Source organism: Apus apus, chromosome 2 (assembly GCF_020740795.1).
Source record: "Apus apus isolate bApuApu2 chromosome 2, bApuApu2.pri.cur, whole genome shotgun sequence".
Classification (NCBI taxonomy): Eukaryota; Metazoa; Chordata; class Aves; order Apodiformes; family Apodidae; genus Apus; species Apus apus.
The window spans coordinates 591,303-610,706 of record NC_067283.1 but is presented as its reverse complement, the minus strand read 5'-3'; the positions used below and the strand labels follow the sequence as shown (position 1 = coordinate 610,706).

Genomic DNA, 19,404 nt, shown 5'->3' with positions numbered 1-19,404 from the left:
TCCTTTCTGACCAAAGGGCAGAAGCTTTCTGAGCTTCTCTTTGGTGTCAAGCTACAACACACAGTAGATGGAAGGATCACCCTCCTGCTTGCCTCAAGGATTTTTCAGCAGACTTGGTTTGTTCATTTCCAGAAACTCTTGTTTTGGGGAGTGGAAGCTTCTGTCCCCTAGACCTTGAAGCTCTCTCTGCACTGTGACCCTGCACAGCTGAGACACTCTTAGCTCTGAAGCAGACCCATGGTGTGTGGATGCTGACTGTGACACACAGCACCACAGCCCAGGAGTGTCCTTGCCTTTCATCTTCCTGAGAGGAAGTGAAGGCTCCCAGCATGAAACGTGCTCTCTTGGCATCAGATTCAAGGGATCTGTGGAGCTCCTCACTGCTGTAGACTTGCAGCAAAGTGGGCAGATTTGTTCCACTTTGTGGCAATTAAAGGCCTGTGCTGACAGGCAGGCTGCTCATCCATCTGCCTGCACCTGGCACACACACCATCTCCAGCACACGTAGCATCATTATGCACACCCACAACACCACTGAAGCCCTCAGAAGAGGGCTGCAGGTGCACCCCTAAACCTTTATCATTTACATTCACAGTGAAACTGTAATTTAAGCCCTGATGGAGAGCCTCAAGCTCTAAGGACACACTTTCTCTACAGCTCCTTCAGCTCTACCCTGTTCTTTTCTTGAGGCCACCTCAGATTATCCAAAGAGCAGTTTAAGTAGATCCACTTAATTTCAGCTTTAGCCTGAGGAGTTGAACAGGGTCCCTGTTCCTAGACCTGGGAAAGGTGCTGCAGAACGTGCTCCTGAATCCAGATTTCCTGCATCATAGTGCATTGTTCCACCTCCTGTTCCATTCAGCAGACTCAGTTCCTCTGTTCAAAGGCAAAACTTTGGACTACAGACCAGCTTTTGTGATTTCAGTCCCAACTAGTTTCTATGGCAGGATGTACAACAGAAAAACAGAACCAGAGTTCTGAATTCCTGCACACAGGCCAGCAAACACCAGGAAGGCTCTTCAGGTGGATTCCTTCTGTACACCACGAGCACTGCCTTGTTAATGCCTTGTGCATAAACCAGGAACCCAAAGAGGAGCTCTGCAGAGCGCACACGAGGAGAGCAGTGAGGATATAGCCACCAACATTAGCCAAGAGCACCCCTAAGGCTTTAGAGCTACTGTACCAAAGTGCACGTTGTGACCAAGTTTGAAGAAACTTACCTTTCCTCCACCAGGCTGGTGCTTAATATTATCTGTTGATCCGATTTTGGAACGTACATTTTTCAGATCCGGAGCAGAAACGCTGCTGGTGGGGCGGAGCGGCTTGGGAGCCGGGCTGGGCTTAGGGGGAGCCTTAGTGGTTGGTTTTTTAGCATCTGTTGTGGTGGTTGAGGTTGTGGTGGGTTTGGTTGCAGCAGGCTTGGGTTTGGGACGACTTGTGGCTGCTGCAGGTAAAGCAGGAGAGCTGGAGGTGGTGGTGGAAATTGTGGTGGTGCTACTTTTGACTGCGTTTCCAGCAGCGCTCTTGGGGCGGCTCAGCTCTGCTACAATGATCACAGTGATAAGGGAAGGGGGCAAAAAAAGATGGGTCAGAGGCCATTTACACCAACGCCCTCAGTCTCCTGAAGACATACAGTGGGGTCTATTTAATAAACAGAGCCCCAGGACAAGGAGGATTTGATGTAGATGGAAGAGGAACAAAGTTACCTGATGGTGACTTTGCTGAGGTCTTCTTGGCATCCGCAGGCTTCGCGTCAGTCTTGATAGCTGCCCAGGAGAGCAGAGCAGTTAGTGCTGCTGAGGGGGAGCCAGTTGGCACAGGTGAGAAGGCTGGAGTCCCAGCACAGCTTCCCCTAGAGCCTCAGGAGCTCTCTGCAGCTCCTCACACACCCGTGGGCCTCCTTACCCACAGTCCCAATTTCTAACGTGCTGCTGGAAATGAAACATCTCCAGAATTAACTGCTCCGTCTGGACACCTGCCTGAGCCCCACAGCAAAACATCCTCATGTTTTCCAGCAAAAGGCTCAACTCACCAAAGGGACCAGCATTCAATGGTGCAACACATGCAGTAAGGTTTGTGGCTTGTTGGTTTTTTTTAAAAACCTGCTGAATCTGACAAGACTTACTAACATTATTTTAATCCCCTTCCAATTTCATTTCTTAAAAACAAACAAACAAAAGCCCCCAAAACAAAACCCCAGCTCTTTTCTTTATTAAATAGCAAAAGCAGACCCACAATTGTCCACCAATAACCTTGGTATTATTGCTGGATCAGTTCTAACCAATGCCAGTTTTCTGGCACAGGAGTTATTGCATGTATTTTGGTCCCTATTGCAATTGTATAAAACCAACCATCGATCACTAAACTGAACCTCCCTCGGGGCAAAGCCCAATGATCATGACCTGATTACACTCCACACAGACAGAGCACAGGCTGAAGCAGGAACTGGAGTTCTCAAAGCAAAATAAAACCAAACACAAAGCTGATCAAGGAAAAATCACAGGCTGAAAAATCTAAGCAGAACCTTATTTTGAAGATAATGAAATTCTAGGGTTTTTTGCTCTCAGTGATGAACAATTTGGGCTAAAACCTGCCTCGTTTCAACAGCCCAAGGAAGGCAACACTGAGAACAAACACCAAATGGAAAAAAATTCTAAGATAGAAATTATGAAAACCTCCATCTTCTAATATTTAATTTCCATTAACAGTGATAGGTTTTCAGATAAATTCAAGTAGCTGGCAGGGTATTTTACGGAATGGCAATATGGGAAAGAGCGAGCAACAGAGGCAGATAGCTACAGGCCAAGTTAGCCTGGATCATTCCATCCAGACATTGCTAAAAGCATTCAATTAAACACCAGAGATAAGATACCAGCTAATGAGATGAAACACATTTGGGTAATTTAATAAGGCCTAAAGGACAGATCTATAACTAATATCGAACACTTCAAAAAAGGTCCTGTCAAACCAACCTAATCTCATACCTTGAGACCACAACTTTAATTGGGAAATCTGTATGGACAGAACAGACTCAGTTTGGTATAAAGGCAAGAGGACTAATCTGTAATTCTATTTCTAAAGAGATGTTATTGCTGCTCATGTGAGTGGGGAGCCAAAAGCTGGGACACTTTTGCCTGTGTTATTAGCATGTGATGTTGAAAAACCTGCAGAATGCTAAAGCTGCTGGGAAAATAATGACAGTCTAAGACTTTGGTCTTTTTCTGGTCTGAAAGACAGAGAGGTGGTCTTGTACAGACACAAAAAACAAATAATACATCAAGTACCACACAGCCTGTGGCTCCTGTTTAGTTGAGAAAATGCCCGACATTTGATATCTGGAAGAAGTGAAGCTGTATCATTTAATGGTTTAAACCATCAGAGGGGACATTTAGATTAGACATGAGGAGGAAATTCTGGGCTGTGAGGGTGGGGAGACCCTGGCCCAGGTTGCCCAGGGAAGCTGTGGCTGCCCCATCCCTGGCAGTGTTGAAGGGCAGGTTGGATGGGGCTTGGAGCAGCCTGGGCTGGTGGGAGGTGTCCCTGCTCATGCAGAGGGTTGATCTAGGTGATCTTCAAGGTCCCTTCCAACCCAAACCATTCTATGTTTCTGTGAACACAAACCATCTGTCCTCCCTCACACTCTTGCTTTCTCCCCATCCCAAGCAGGACTCCCTCTTCTAGCAGCCATGACTCTTCCCATGCATTTCCAGCACCAGACAAAACTGCTTTCACTCCTGATGGAGCTTCTCCAGCTGACCTCATCTCTCCCTGTGCCTTGGCAGGGTCCCACCCCCCTGGCTGCTGCAGCAGCCCCTTCCCTCTGTACATCCTGCCACTTGGAACAACCCTCCTGCATCTCTGCATCGCCGACTCCATCTCTTTTCAAACGGTACCAGAAAACACTTCTTTCTTTGTGTCTCCATTCTGGAAGGAGAAATTAACTGCACTCATTAAAACATACTCAGCATTCTGGGCTACAGTTTGCATAAAAGACCACACAAAATTAATGTTACGAGGATGTCCACAGGGTCAGTTAAGACATGGGGCTCTTGGAAAGTGCAGCACTTCCTCTGCACAGGATTAAAGGTGTTTTCCCCCAGAGCACAGGGCACGAAATGTACATTTAGCCTAAAGGATTTCAGCACAGCTCAAACACTTCTGTTCTTTTGGGAGAGATGAGTTATGAACTCATGCTTTGGGACTCACAGAACAAAGCCACCAACACCTATTATTGGTGTTACGTGTTTATTGGCATATCCTGCCAATGAGGCCTAGTCACTTGAAAAGCCTTGAGAGAATTGAACTATATTCTTATCTGACGTTAAATCTCTCAAGCTCCATTAAAAGGAGTAAAAAGGGTGTGTGCAAGATGCTGATATACTGCTCATGTTTCCTGCTGTGTTAAACTCATGGGAAGTTCCCTCTTTGGCAACAGTGGGATACAGTTTTCTGATGAAGCTGCTGTGATTTCAGCTCCAAATTCTTCCTGCAAGAGTGAAAAAACTCCCCTTCTGCTCAACCTTTTTTGTGTCTCAGATGCACTAGCCTGGATGCTTCAAGTGCTCTTCTGGAGATTTGCTTTTCCTGAGTTTTGAACTGGTTTTAGTGTTTATTCTGACTGTTGCTATGGCAAAGCACAGAGGTAGTAGCACTCTCTTTCTTAACTCAAGCGTGCTCAGTTATTGTATTAACCCTGCATCACACAGAGCTGATCTTTGCAGGCCATTCAGATTTGGTTTTGGAAGAGGAAGCTCTGGAGGGAAAAAAGTTTGGCCTACAGTCTTGGTGCCTTGGCACAGGGTCCTGTCTTGTCTTGAATGAAAAGGGCTGATATTTCAGCAAGCACCAAGCTTCAAGCCAACTCCTGGCTGACCTCTCAGAAGTGCTAGCTAACAGCAGCTGCAGCTCCTCCTATGTGACTACATTTCAAGGTTTTCAGAGAATCACAGAATGGTTTGGATTGAAAGGAACCTTAAAGATCATCTAGATCCAACCCCCTGTCATGGGCAGGGACACCTCCCAGCAGCCCAGGCTGCTCCAAGCCCCATCCAACCTGCCCTTCAACACTGCCAGGGATGGGGCAGCCACAACTTCCCTGGGAAACCTGGGCCAGGGTCTCACCATCCTCATAGTGAAAAATTTCCTTCTAATGTCTCACCTGCATCTCCCTTCTTCCAATTTGAATCCATTCCCCTTCATCCCATCCCTCCCTGCCCTTGTCCCAAGCCCCTCCCCAGCTTTCCTGGAGCCCCTTCAGGCACTGGAAGGTGCTCTCAGGTCTCCCTGGAGCCTTCTCCAGGCTGAACACCCCAACTCTCCCAGCCTGTTTTGTTTTGGTTTTTCCCCCTTCTTTTGATCCTGAAGATTGGCAGCTTGTTAATTAGGAGACTAATTTTAATAAACTGCTGGGGCCAGGGGATGACCTAACCACAGGGAAAAGCCATCAGGGTGCTGGAATCTGTCAGAAAGCCACGGGGTGACCCAACGGTGCTACTCAAACAGAACCTTGCAGCTGGTTAGAAAGAGAGAGCTGAAGAAAACCAAGAGAGGACTCACACGTTGGCCTCTTGGGAGGAGAAGCAGCAGTATTTTTTGCAGCAGCAGGTGCAGTGACTGGTGATGGTGCCGTTGTCTTGGGAGTGGCAGGGGTGCTCCTGGCAGCAGGTCTGGAAGAGGCAGATGATGGGGGCTTGGAGAGGGAGGTCCTCTTCTCGGTGGGCTTCGCATCTGCAACCTGGGAACGAACAGGCTACATTAGAGGCACTGTTGCACTGGTAGTCCCTTCAAGGTGTTGGCCAACAAAAAGCCTAAAATAAATGGTTTAAATTCTTAAAGGCATCAGTTGGGCACTGCTGACACATGGCACTGCAGAAGATTCAAGATACAATTAAGTGGATATATAATATCTGTATAAAATGTCAGATGCAGAAGCAACTGACTCTGCAGTGCAGGACACAGAGCACAGACCCTCCTGAGTATTTCAGTTCATCCAGACCTGTGGAGGCCATTTCAGATGTGAGCCAGGTTGTGATTTCTGAACCAAATGGAGAGTGTCAGACCACAAGCAACACTTCTGGGAGAGATTTCTTTCCTTCATGCCCAGAAATTACTCCCAAGCTAAGAAAGCACTTATGAAAACACAGTGGACACAAGAATTAAGTGTCCATGTTTCATTGCACACTTGGAAAACTATTTCATGTCCATTCCTGGTAACTTTGTACACTGATCTCTTAAGTCTTAAAGTACTGAGTTAATGTACGGAAACAAATGATATTTGGATTTCATCAAAAAGGGATCCAGAATCATGCAGAAACTTAAACAACACTGAGATATTGGTTGGCAGGAGGACAGATTTATGCCTGTGCTTTCATACTCTTTGTTATTTCTATTTAATTAGCTTTAAAAGACACTAAAATGCAGTTACTTAAGCTGAAGTGTGTAGTAGAAACACTAGCATTTAAACATCAAAAGCTTCTGAAGCAGATTTTAACCTTCTCTTTCCAATCTGAATTCTTCTGCCATATAATAAATTAACACAGGGAAAATTCAAGGGGCATTTCCCATTCTTACAACCCCCCTGGTCACCCTGCTCCAGCTTGAAGATGTAACACTAAGAATTGCCCACAAATTTTCTCTTACTGGAGAAAATCTCCAGTATTTCCTCAGCACAGAAGTGGATGTTCAGTTCTTTTCCAACAGTTTTTATAATGCCAGAGAGTCAGTGGGAAGCACTGAGGTGTTCAGACTGGTTGTTTCCAGCCCTCAATATGAATATCCAAGGACCCTGCTTGGTTTTCCAATGCTCTTGCCTGCATTCAGGTTATTCTGTGTTTGTCACCTAAAGATCTGTATTTTAAAACCCCTCCTCCTTTAGTCATGGAAAGAAATAAGGAGTTATTTTGTGACAGTTGTGGCAATAGAGTTAAGTTTCATGTCCTCCTCTGCCCTGACACAATGAAACCCCTGGGGTCTGGTGCCACACGGGGGTTACTGGAACCTGCTCCTGCTGATGGGTCAGCTCTCCAAACGCAGGGAATCACATTCCTGACCTTCTCCTGACTCCCACTAGAAGGATGTTTTGACTCTGAGGGGAGTGAATGGGTAGATAAGGTCTGGGAGCTCCCCTCACACACACAGGGGCAGTTTCTTACCTTTGGTTTAGTCTCTTTTGGAGTGAGGGTGGAGGGCCGAGTGGTGCTGGTGGCTGGGCGCTTGGGAGTGGCTGAAGTAGGACCTGTAGTAGGGCTGGTGGGTTTTTTGTTTGGGCCACCAGGCGTGGCAGAGGCTGGCCTCTTGGGGCTGGTGGTGGCCAGGGGCCTGGCTTTCGGTGCTGCAGGCTTTGGAGATGGTGTGGTGGCAGCAGGCTTTACGGGTGGTCAAAACAAGCCAAGTCCAGGAGGAAAACAAAACGACGGCAACAACAAACAAAACACAACAAACAAAAACCAAACCAAACAAATAAAACACAACAACAACCAAAAATAAATAGCGCATTGTAAACCAAAACATTGAGCTGCAAGAACATAAAAACGGTGTTTTAAATGAAACCAACAGCAACTAAAAAATAAGAATTAGCTTTCTGTTTTCTGAGCGTAAGAAGAAGACCCAAGCGAAGCAGCAGAAGCAGGGCTGCCCCTGGCCCAGGGGGGCCAATCACCCCCAGAGCATGGGGTTTATTCCAGAGACATCTAAAGCACCAGAAGGAATTGCTGGTAAAGCTGGGATTAGTAATGGGGTGGCTCCTGGCAGCACACAGGACCCTGCTTCCCAGTGACACGCACGCAGGGGATGCAGGCTCTAAATCCTCATGGGATAACCCCAGGGTGGCACGTCCACTGCCTTCAGGGGGACAAGAATCACCCCCCTTTACCACTGCTCTGAGAATTTGGGGTTGGGTTTTGCTGCCAGCTTCTGAAAGTAGGTTTCTCTCCTGTGTCCTAAATGGCCCTAAATAAGAGTATCAGACCCTGAGAGACATCTCTGAGTGCTAACTGCAATGCAAATTAATGTGTCCTAAACAACTAGGAGAGCTTCAGTGTAGCAGAACTGTTACCATCCATGTTTACTACTTCCACACTACCAATACCAACCAGGGAATTAATTTAAATAAAGCTTTAAAATCTACTTTCAATCCCATTTGCCACAGGCTGAGTTGTTTGTTTGCAGCCTGACAACTGCGTGTCTTTGTTTCAGTCGAACAGCTCACAAACAGCAGCTCAGAAAACAGAACTAGTGTTGGCACAGCTTAGGAAGCAGAAAAGCTGGCAAATGGAAAGCCCCAGAAGTGAGGAGGCTGAAGGCGAAATGACACCTACCTTTGTCTTCTTCTCAGGGCTGGGAGGAAGCTCTTTGTTGGGAGGTGCTGTGATATCGTTCCCTGTCACGGCTTCAGCTGGTTTGGTCTCTTCTGGTTTTCCTGGGAAGCAAAAAAAGGGAGACTTCTTAGGTGTGAACTTCAAAACAAAAGAAAAAGAATATACTTAGTCCACTGTTACTCAACATAGTGGCAGGAGGAGACAGAACTGAGTCAGTTACAGATGGGCTGTTCCTAGAAGATCTTCCCCAAATCAGAACATCTATAAGAAGATTTTCCCTGTAACAGGAAAGCTCATCCAGCTGCCATTAGCATCCCATTCCTCCTGTTATTCCAGCAGGAAAATAGAGAGCAGATGAAAGAAACCCCTGGTTTAATTAAAATAGCAAAGCTTCCCATCTTCCAAGTTATTCAAATACATTGTTGGGATGTTAATGGTGAAGTTCTGATCTCCTGCAGGTTTTATACTAACTTCTCCTGAAGCAGGGCACTGTTTTTAACCTGCTTCTACCATCAGGGCTGTTTCTTCCTTTCTCCTGCCCACATCCAGGTGCTGCAGCTCTCTGCAAGCAGGGAGGATTCCTGGGAGAAGTGGCACAGGAAAGGGGGAATGTGGGAATCTGGTTCTAAGGTGGTGGATCATACGGACCCTCGTTAGTGTGGAAACCACCCTGTGGTGCTGCTGCTCCCTGTGTTTCACAGAAGGAAAACTACTGCCCTCCAGAGCAAACAATGGAACAAAACATTACTTTGTGACACAGATTCACAGTGGTCAGTGTTGGAAGGGACCTCTAGAGACCATCTAGTCCAACTCCCCTGCTAGAGCAGGGTCACCTACAGTAAATCCTAGAGGAACGTGTCCAGATGGGTTGGAAATGTCTCCAGAGAAGGAGACTCCACAACCTCCCTGGGCAGCCTGTCCCAGGGCTCTGTCACTCTCACAGTCAACTAGTATTTTCTCATGTTCAGGCTGAACCTCCTGTGCTCCAGTTTGTGCCCACTGCCCCTTGTCCTGTCACTGGACACCCCTGAGAACCATCTGGCCCCCTCCTCCTGACACCCACTCCTTAAGATATTCATAAGGATTGATGAGATCCTCCCTCAGTCTCCTCTGAACAGCCCCAGCTCTCTCAGCCTTTCCTCACAGGCAGATGCTCCAGTCCCTTCAGCATCCCAGTGCCCTGTGCTGGACCCTCTCCAGCAGTACCTTGTCCTTCATGAACCGTGGAGCCCAGAACTGGACCCAGTTCTCCAGCTGTGTCCCCACCAGGTCTGAGTAGAGGGGCAGGAGAACGTCCTTGACCTGATGGCCACACTCTTTTTGATGTCCCCCAGAAGGCCACTGGCCTTTTTGGCCAGAAGGGCACATTGCTGGCCCTTTTGCTGGGTTTTTAGTAGCAGCATCACAAAGTTTTCTCCCTAAATCCCATCAATCCTACGGAGCTGCCATGGTGCTTTGCACGGGGAGACACACAAGAAGCAATTTCATAGAACCACAGAATGGTTTGGGTAGGAAGAGACCTTAAAGCTCATCTAGATCCAACTCTCCTGCATGGGCAGGGACACCTCCCAGCAGCCCAGGCTGCTCCAAGCCCCATCCAACCTGCCCTTCAGCACTGCCAGGGATGGGGCAGCCACAGCTTCCCTGGGCAACCTGCTATTTCCTGTAAACAGCTTTTCAACCACCCATTCTCCGTGGTGCTGCAGACACAGCACTGCCCTGAGCCTTCCACTGCAACTCCTGTGGCACTGGAATTTCATTAGGGATACGGCACAACCAACCCCCCCCCAATGTACTCATTTTCCCTTGTCATCTGGGGATTAAAATAAAGTGTGTCTGCGGGGGATGTTCTCTAACACCGCCACAGACGGTCAGGCTGCGGCGCACGCTAAGGGCCCCCCCGACAACAGCCCAACAATTCCAATAGAGAAAAGGTTGATCTTCCACATCTTTTGAAAATCACTATTTCTGTTGCACGTTTCCTTGCTGGCTGGTCTTGAAGGGAGAGTCTCAAAGGTCAGTTCAGTTCTGGTACAAACGCCAGTGCTGGAAACAAGCGAAATAAAGCGGTGCCTTCTGCCTGCCCCGGCGCTGCCCGGAGGCTGGAGGGTTTGGGGGGTTTGTTTCTTTTGCTGATTCCAGGGCAAGGTCTGAAGCCTTTTCTGCCTTGCATTGCACTGGGCTCTTCCTAGCCACTGGGCCCCCAAGTCATACTAAACGTTTTGGGTTTCATGTCCTAGGTATATAAAAAGACTTGCAAAGAAAAGCAAGGAGTGGAATGCACAGGCTGGACACTTTCTAATGCAAAATGCTTAAGAATCATTCATGTTCACCTAAAAAGCCCATTTTCACTTTTTTTTTAGCTCACTTATCCGGTCTCCTCTGTACCAGTTTTCTCCACAGCATTTCATTAAACCTTTACACCCTCCCTCATTTAATTTGTCAGTTTTATCTACAGCAACAGCAGAAAGAGCAGTTGTCAACGGGTCCCGTTGCTGAATAAGGACCTTCTGTCCATTCCCTGCTCTCTGCTCCCAGGACTCCACACCTGGGAATGGCTTTATTTTGAATCCTATCAGCCTCAAGTATCTTGGACATCAAGGTGACTTTCCACCCTCTGGAAGTTACCTTTCATGTTGTTATTACTTCAGCTAATTCAGCAGCAACATTAAACCTCTCACATCCTGGCATCAACGTGAACTCATCTGCTGAGGGAACCCAAGGAGGCTCCTCAAAAAACCTCAGCTTCCAAAGCTTCAGGATTTAAACTCCAGCAGCTCCCAGGCTTCTGAACTAACATCATGGATTTCGTGTTATTTCGTGTTGCTTAATCCAGTATGGGCTACTAACCAAGGAATTTGAGTGAATAACCTCAACACACAAAATTACCAGAGTATATTCAAGTTCAACACAACAAAGAGGACATTGATTTTTAAAAAGTGTAAACCAGAAATGCAGCATCACCAAGCTGGTGGAGCTACACTGCAGGACAGCAGTTAAGTAACCTGCATCTCTGAAGAATAGTATCAGTGAGCCCAGGAGAGCTGGGAAGGGAACTTCCCTATCGCAGGAGCCCCAGGGGTGTTATCCAGGATCCATCTGTCCCAGGCTCTGACCCCAGGGGGAACACGACCCTGCACCCAACCCCAAGGGACTGCAGGAGGATACTTGTTTTTGGTGCTGCCTCAATTTGTGCAACAACCCTTTTGCTTTCATTCATTGTTCAATTAGGAGGGGCCTGTGCCATCCAGAGCAGGGCACTGCCTGGGAAGATTGCCTAGTTACAGGGAATACTGGGACAAGCTGCCAAAGCTTAATCACATTTGTTCATTAGTCTGCAAGAATTCTTTAGGAGAATTTTCAGTTTGCTTGTTCCCCCAAGCACGGCAACAAGGAGACGTCTGAGCCATTTTGTTGGGAGCTCTGGCAGGGGCTGCTGCTCTGCCCTCAGCCCGGCTGCTCTCAGCTCCTCCCGGCAGTCGCTGATGGGGAAAATTCAGCTGGGCTGAGTCAGCACCAGAATTGAGTTACTGCCGGGGGAAAGGGGCTTGAAGGAGAGAGGGAAGGACATTCCAATCTGGCATCTTCCACTGAGGAACTCAAAGGCATGACCCTGCCATCAGAGCTGTCCTCCCTGCTGCTACTCACGGCACCTCCAGCCCACTGCTCGTTACCCACTAATGATGCTTCTGATGGTGGAAATCAGACTGGTTTGTCCCCTGTGCTGGGCACTGGAATCCCGGGGTCAGTTCTGGGCCCCTCAGGACAAGAAGGACATGGAGGGGCTGGAGTGTGTCCAGGGAAGGGCAAGGGAGCTGGGGAAGGGGCTGGAGCACCAGTCTGAGCAGGAGCAGCTGAGGGAGCTGGGGGTGTCCAGCCTGGAGCCAAGGAGGCTGAGGGGAGACCTGCTGGCTCTGCAGCTGCCTGAGAGGAGGTTGGAGCCAGGGGGGTCGGGCTCTGCTCCCCAGGAACAAGGGATGGGACAAGAGGAACCAGCCTCAAGTTGTGCCAGGGGAGGTTGAGGTTGGATCTGGGGAACAATTCCCTCCTGGCAAGGGTTGTCAGGCCCTGGCTCAGGCTGCCCAGGGCAGGGGGGAGTCCCCATCCCTGGAGGGGTTTCCAAGCCCTGGAGATGGTGCTGAGGGACATGGGGCAGGGGTGGCCTGGGCAGGGCTGGATTCCATGATCTTAATGGACTCTTCCAACCAAAAGTATGACCTGGTTGGAATTAGAATTATAGATTCCATGACTCCATGTGCCAGTTCCCAGCACCATGAGGCATCACTGCGTCACAAGTTCTAAGAGCGACGCTGAACGAAATTATTCACATCTAAGTGCACCAGAGAAAACAAATGACTCCACAAGAACAACTAATCCCCCAAACTCCAGAATTTTGTTTGAGGTTTTACAGATATCAAGTTATGAAAGAGCAAACTTGCTGAGTGGTGCTTACATCTCCCTTCACAGCCATACCAAGCGTCCTTCAGACAGGCTCCAGCCAGTCCAAGGAGGGATGGCTGGATTCCTGACGTGCTGTGTGGAGGAGGGACCCCAGGGTGGCCCAACTCTGAGCTCTGGTCACTTCATATTTATACTACTTATCTGCCTCTAGACAATTTTAGAGAAAACAGGCTAGATCTGAGGAAAAAAGCTAGTGACAGCTCTCCTGCATACCCAAGATATCGGCAGTGTTCTCCTAGACAAGGTTTCCCTCTCATCTGCTGCAGGAGGACTGTGACACTGGCAGATGTCAGACGGTTGTCTTCTCATATAAAAATCTGTTCAAATTCAGCATTGTTATAATTAACTGAAAAAAAACAACCCACCCCACAGTTTGAACCCTCTTGCTGGCTGAAGCCTCGGGGGCTTCCTGGTGTTGGCCATGTCCAATGGCCCAATCCCCTCATGCTTCCCAGGCTGTGCACCCACCACACACCTCGTTGTCCCATTTGGCCAAGGCACACTAGAACCAACAACAAGTTAAAAAGCATATTTTAAGAATAAATTTGTCCCCAAGAATGAGATGTTTGCCAGTGCTGGGTGAAGGGCCCAGCAAACAAGACCACGTGGTGTTCAGATACAGCTGGAGTCAGAGAGAACAAGAGTCCTGACAAATACGTGGTGGTGACTTTTCAGAATAAACAACAAAAAGGAGATGATCTGTGCCAAAACTGACACTCAAAAGAAGCTTCAGCTCCTTGTTATAAAAGGAGACAACACTCTTCCCACAGATCTAAAAATAATGGGTAACATAACTCATCTGTCTCTTATTAGAAGTGAGACATTAAAAAAAAAAAGAGTAATGAGGAAAGGTAGGATTCTGCCTCCCTGAGCCAACCTTAAATCCGGGGAGGCAAATGAGGCATGTGGGGCCATCCAGCCCCCCAGGCAGCCCTGGAGATGGCAGCACCTCCTGAAAGGCAACACAGCCTCCTTTGGAGGATTCAGCAGCCATTTAAGGGACTTCAGCAAGTCCCTTATGCAAGAACCCTGGTGTCTGAGGAGAATCAACATATTTTATCCTTTAGCTCTTCTCCAGGTGCTGCCACCCTGGCAGGGGTTACCACCAGCAGGTGAGTTACCATTAGAAGAAACTTCATGTGTTACAAAGCAATGGAAGTTGGTGATGCAATGGTTTTAAGAATTATATATATATATTTTCCCCAAAAAGAACAGACTGTTGAACAGGTACACTGTCAACCATACAAAAGACCAAAGCTGTCCTTGGAGGCTCAACGTTAATTTTTAAATAAAATGTCTATTATTTCTTTAAAAAAACTTCCCTGTTTGAGCTCTCTGAGGTTTCCTCCATAGCACTAACCCAGCTCAAGAGAACAACCTTCCAAGGAGCCTCCAAGAATATCTCACAGTCATTCAAACCCAACCCATCCCACTGCATCCACAGGAATCCAACATCCCCTAAACCATGAGATTCTGATGTCAAAGGTTCTCCTCTGGTTCTCTTTCCTCTACAGTGACATTCCCTCAGCAGAAGGAGGTCAGAAGATGGAGGATTTTCCCCTTCCTATCACAAGGATGTACAGAACCTCCCTCCAAAGGAATTCAGATAGGGATGGACTTTCCAGCAGGGCCTGTAGTGACAGGACAAAGGGTGAAGGTTTTACACTGAAACAAGGGAGATTAAGAGTAGGTATAAGGAAGACATTTTTCACACTCTGGCCCAGGGTGCTCAGAGAGGTGTTGGATGCCCCATCCCTGGGAACATTCACAGTCAGGTTGAACAGGGCTCTGAGCAACCAGATCTGGTTGAAGATGTCCCTGGTCCCTTCCGACCCAACCCAGTCCATGGTTCCTTGGAGATGTACTGGCCTCACACTAAAAAGGAGGATTGCAAACCCACGTATGGGAAGTGAAGACAAAGTGAAGACAAAGCTTCATGACTTTCCCCTTGAACTTATTACTCAAAGTGCAATTATACTTGCATGGATACAAAAAAGAGGTCAAGCAATGTAGGACCACAGAGCAATGAAGGCTGGAAGGAACCTTGGAGGTCACCAGTCCAACCCATCACTCAAAGCAGGCCCCAGCAGCTCAGGCTGCTCACAGCCATGGCCTGTGTGATTTCCAAATAGAAGGGAAAATTTCCAAGTGAGGGTGGTCACACACTGAAAGAAGCCCAAGAGCTGCAACATCTCCATCCCTGGCAACATTCAGACCTGGAAAGGACACACATGGCCCTGGAGCAACCTGATCTACTCACACATGGGTTTGAGTTGGGGCTTAAAGCAGAGAGATCCAGAGCTCTGTTCCAGTGTTCCAGCTCTGCAGGGACGATGTCCACAGTGTACCCAGCTGATCATGTGCCTTCTTGAAGCCAAGTCCTGGTTATGAATAACTATATATAGTTTTCCTAATCATAAGGAATAAAAAAAACAAAAACCACCCCCCTCTCCTCCAGAAAAATGTTTCTCCCCATCCTGTGACTTACAGTTCAGAGACACCCACTGGTCAGACCATTTTTGAGCCCCTGCCACCAATTAACATTAGAACAGCAGAACCATGTAGGTTGGAAGGGATGTCTGGAGGTCACAGCCTGATCCCCCACTCAAATTACAGCAGATTGCTCAGGGTTTTTCCAACCATATTCTGAGCATCTCCAAGGACTGCAATTCCACATCTTAGGGCTTCTCCTACAATATTTGATTAGCCTCGTGGTAAAATAAATAATAAACATCTTAATTCACTCCTGGCACAAGATGTTTAACAGCTTCACTGTGAATTGCTCAGGAGTCACCCAGCACCATCTGCTGCTATTTTGGTTTGATGACCCATATTCTTCTCCTGGAACAACTGAACAGCCTTCTCTTGTTCACAACTTTGATAACTGACTTTACAGACAGTCATCAGAACCATCTCCCTCTCTGAGTCCTCCCTCTTCAGGGCTAGAGTCTTAGCTTACTTGGCCATTCCCCATGTGAACTAATAGGATGCCCCAACTTATCCTACTTCTAATTGCATCACAGTCCTTGGAGGCAGGGGACAACATGCAGACTGACACACTGTACCCAGGATGCAAGTGCAGAATGAATTTATAAATCAATACTATTTTTCCTAGCTTCTTCTCTCTTCCTTTCTGAATTCCTAGAACTCCCTTGGCTCAAGGGAGCCCCACAAGAGCATCCCTGTGACATCTACACCCCACAACATCCTCACAGCAGCAGGATCATTGCTCCTCCTCTGTGAGCACAGACACGAAGCGGTGGGGGTGACAGCTGGTGGGAGCTGAGGCTGAGCTGGAAGCTGGGGTGACAGCAAACACAGACCTTCAGTCTTTCAGATCCCTGCTCCTCCACTTCTGCTGGAACAGCCCTCTTGTGAAAGCTGTTACTGTGTGTGAAAAAACAGGCACTACAGCTGAAAAGCTTTACTGTTCCTGTTCCCTTCCCCAAAGCTGTTAAATTAGGGAAAATACTTATAGAAACATACCCAGGAGTGTCTTTTGAGAAAGGTTAAACTGTGTTACTGCCTGTTTTGTAAATCAGCTCAGGATAAAAGCCTCTATGCACAGGTTTCTCAAATACCATGTGGCAGCTTATTCAAGAACAACCAAAAAATTCCCTCTCCACACCAAAAGGAACAGGTGAAGACCCCAGGACAACCTCTCTTAGGCTCATTCAAAAGGCCAAGCCCAGGTACTTCTATTTTCTGTACTGTGGTCAGCAAAAGCTGAAGTGAAGACAACAGGCAACAGTAATTACACAGAATCATGGAATATGTTGGGTTTGAAGGCACCTTTAAAGGCCATCTAGTCCAACCCCCTGCAGTGAGCAGGGACCTCCTTAGATCAGGTTGCTCAGAGCCCCATGAAGCCTGACCGTGAATGTCTCCAGGGATGGGGCCTCCACCACCTCTCTGGGCAACACTCTGGATGTTCCACCACCCTCAGAGTAAAGAACTTGTGTTCTACTGGGCATCTGGAAGGGTTTTAAAGAAGTTAGGTAATGTTTTTTCTTTTTCCATAGAATCATCAAATCATTTTGGTTGGAAAAGACCTTCAAGATCATCGAGTCCAACTGCTGGACTTTTCTCCCAGCTGTTTTCTCCCCCTATTGACTTTGACAAAAGAGCATTTCAGCAGGTACCTGAGGCTACATCACCTAAATCCTCTCATCTCCCACCTCCCCCGCTGGGTAAGGTTTTCACTCCCATTCCAGGGGGTCTGAACTTCACCTGCCTTGGCCCCAGTCACTGCTCCAGGCTGGCTTATTTACGTGCTTCCCAACACACTTATGAACGAGGCCAGGAGCTCATCTCCCAGATCCCCAGCAAGGGATATTCCCTGGGCTAAGCTGAACTAAAACATCATTCAATGAAACAGCTCCGTAATTCTCATAGGGATTAGAGTCATCAACTGAAAAATCCATTAAGAGAAATAGATTAAGCAATAAGGCAATGACCATCTTTACTCTCCCTCTTAAATGTAAACAACCTCAGAAACAAAACCAGCCCATGTTCAACCCCAGAAATTCTGCAGAGAGGCATGAGCTCTTTCTTGGCCATCCATCCCCATCCAGAAGAAGCTGCTTCATCTTAAAAACCACCATCACATAAAGCGTTTTTGGCTAAGGCTCTTAAGACAAAAGCATCTACAAATAGAACAAATCTCAGTTTAAGCAGAAATACAACTTTTATCTGCTTTCTCCTCTCCAGAAAAGGCTAAATAAAATGTCTCCTGCTTGACCCAAATACAGTACAGCTAAGCATTTTATTTGGCACCAAATGCAACTCAATCAACATGTATGTTTGTACTTGTCATCAAGAATTGAGGAATAAAGCAGATGTCCTGTTTGCCTGCACCTTGTAAACCCAGGCTGATTTGCTAAGACTATTTGAAGGGAAATCCTACATCAGAATTTGTTCCTCTAGAACAACCTCAACTACTTGCCCTGTTTACCTAACCTGGCACGAACTGCAACCAGGCAGTGATTGAGAGCCACTAACACACTCTGACTGTAACACTGGGCTAAAAATTCAATGCTGGTTATAAAAAAGCAAACACAATCATTAGTTTTTCCCTTTGCATCGATCAAGGTGGAAGCAAATCCACAGACACAACAAAGAGGTCAATTCTCTGTCACTGCCCCAAACAAATGGCAAAGTAAAAATCCCAGCAAAACCCCAACATGAACTGAACAGGCTTAGAAGGGCTAACAAGTGGGGACAAGGGAAGAGTCATCCCCTGAATTCAAATTTCAGTCTGCCCTAAGGCTGTCTGAGCTGGTGGAACCTCAGAGCATTTCCAGGCGGCTGCTCAAGCTCGGGCAGTGCTGGAGCTGAGGGACACTCAGATATTTTCAGGCATAAGGCACAGAACTGCTGTTCCATCCTGTGCCAAATGCAAAACAATTAAAAGCACAAGCCTGTCAAGCACAAAGATAAGATATTACCAATGATCCAAGGTTGAAGGGGTCCTTCTAACCCTTCTCTCAGCTGATCTATCACCGGCCTTGGACTTGAAGCCTGACATTTTATGAATCTTTATATTACCCAGCATACCTTGAAGACCCATCCATATAAATTCCCACTTTTCATGTCCTGCCACCCTTGCCACCTCGAGCTTGCAAGATGTTCCAGGGATGAGCAGTGCATGGCCACCAACAACATCCCTGCAACAAGACCAGCACCTGCTGTCCTCAACCCATCTGCTGCTGCTGCACATCTCCTTGTTCTTCTCATCTGCCCATGGCAGGGGGGTTGGAACTAGATGATCTTTAAGGTCTCTTCCAACCCCGATCAGTCTGGGATTCTACCACCCCTCTCCCCAGAGGAAGGGGAAGAGGAAAGCTCACACATCTGTTGTAGAGCACTGGTTTGAAGGCAGCACCCCTGGAACAGCCAGGAATTTGTGCTGGTCTGGAGGAAGCACAGCGGGTGTCACAGAACAGGGAACCCACCTGGTTTATGTCATGCTTACGACTTCCAGCAGCAGTTTTCAACTCAGCCTGAGAGATGCCAATGATTATTCTATATTTAAGGCTGAACATGTGGGCTGAAGCCAGGTTGGATGGGGCTCTGAGCAACCTGGTCTAGTGGGAGGTGTCCCTGCCCATGCAGGGGGTTGGAGCTATATGATCTTTAAGGTCCCTTCCCACCCAAACCCTTCTATGACTGTACGTGTACATCAAGTGAACCATCAACAGCCTGTATCAGGCACTGGTCATCACCAGTCCCTCATGTTCCACTGCCCGCAGTTGCAATAATTGCTTGCTTGCTTGCTTGCTTTCTCCTCAGAACCATAATTCCAGCAGCCAAGGAACATGGCAAGCAAACCCCCACCACTAACATGACAAGCATCATTAGTTCATTACAAGGCTGCTATTTCCTAATCCCATAATTAACTCTAATCCGTGCAAACCTGAGGAGATAGGTTAGCACAGCCCCACTCAGGCATGTTGGAGGTCTGGGATTCTGTAGTTATCTAAACCACAAAGTGTTCTGCTGGAAAAACAAACCCTGCAGGCGATTCTGAAGTGGCGCTGGATCGCACACCTTGCTTGGGGATTGGTAAAGAAGTAAGAGTCAGAGAATAATGAGGCTATTTCTGGTGCACACACTGAGCTGCTAAGGA

General features: G+C 47.5%; 1 protein-coding gene across 7 annotated transcripts in view; it reads right to left on the bottom strand.

The window, feature by feature from the left end:
* Positions 1-19,404, bottom strand: part of MAP4 (microtubule associated protein 4) — a 159,193-nt gene that overhangs the window by 14,174 nt on the left and 125,615 nt on the right. For 6 of the 7 annotated variants that reach the window (XM_051610991.1, XM_051610984.1, XM_051610985.1 and 3 more), the window contains exons 14-18: positions 8,316-8,416; positions 7,152-7,364; positions 5,557-5,734; positions 1,707-1,766; positions 1,221-1,543 (exon numbers count right to left, since the gene is read on the bottom strand). In XM_051610991.1, the coding sequence (XP_051466951.1) occupies positions 1,221-1,543; positions 1,707-1,766; positions 5,557-5,734; positions 7,152-7,364; positions 8,316-8,416 (875 nt within the window). The remainder of the gene's footprint in view (positions 1-1,220; positions 1,544-1,706; positions 1,767-5,556; positions 5,735-7,151; positions 7,365-8,315; positions 8,417-19,404) is intronic. The other variant, XM_051610986.1, reaches the window with a different exon arrangement.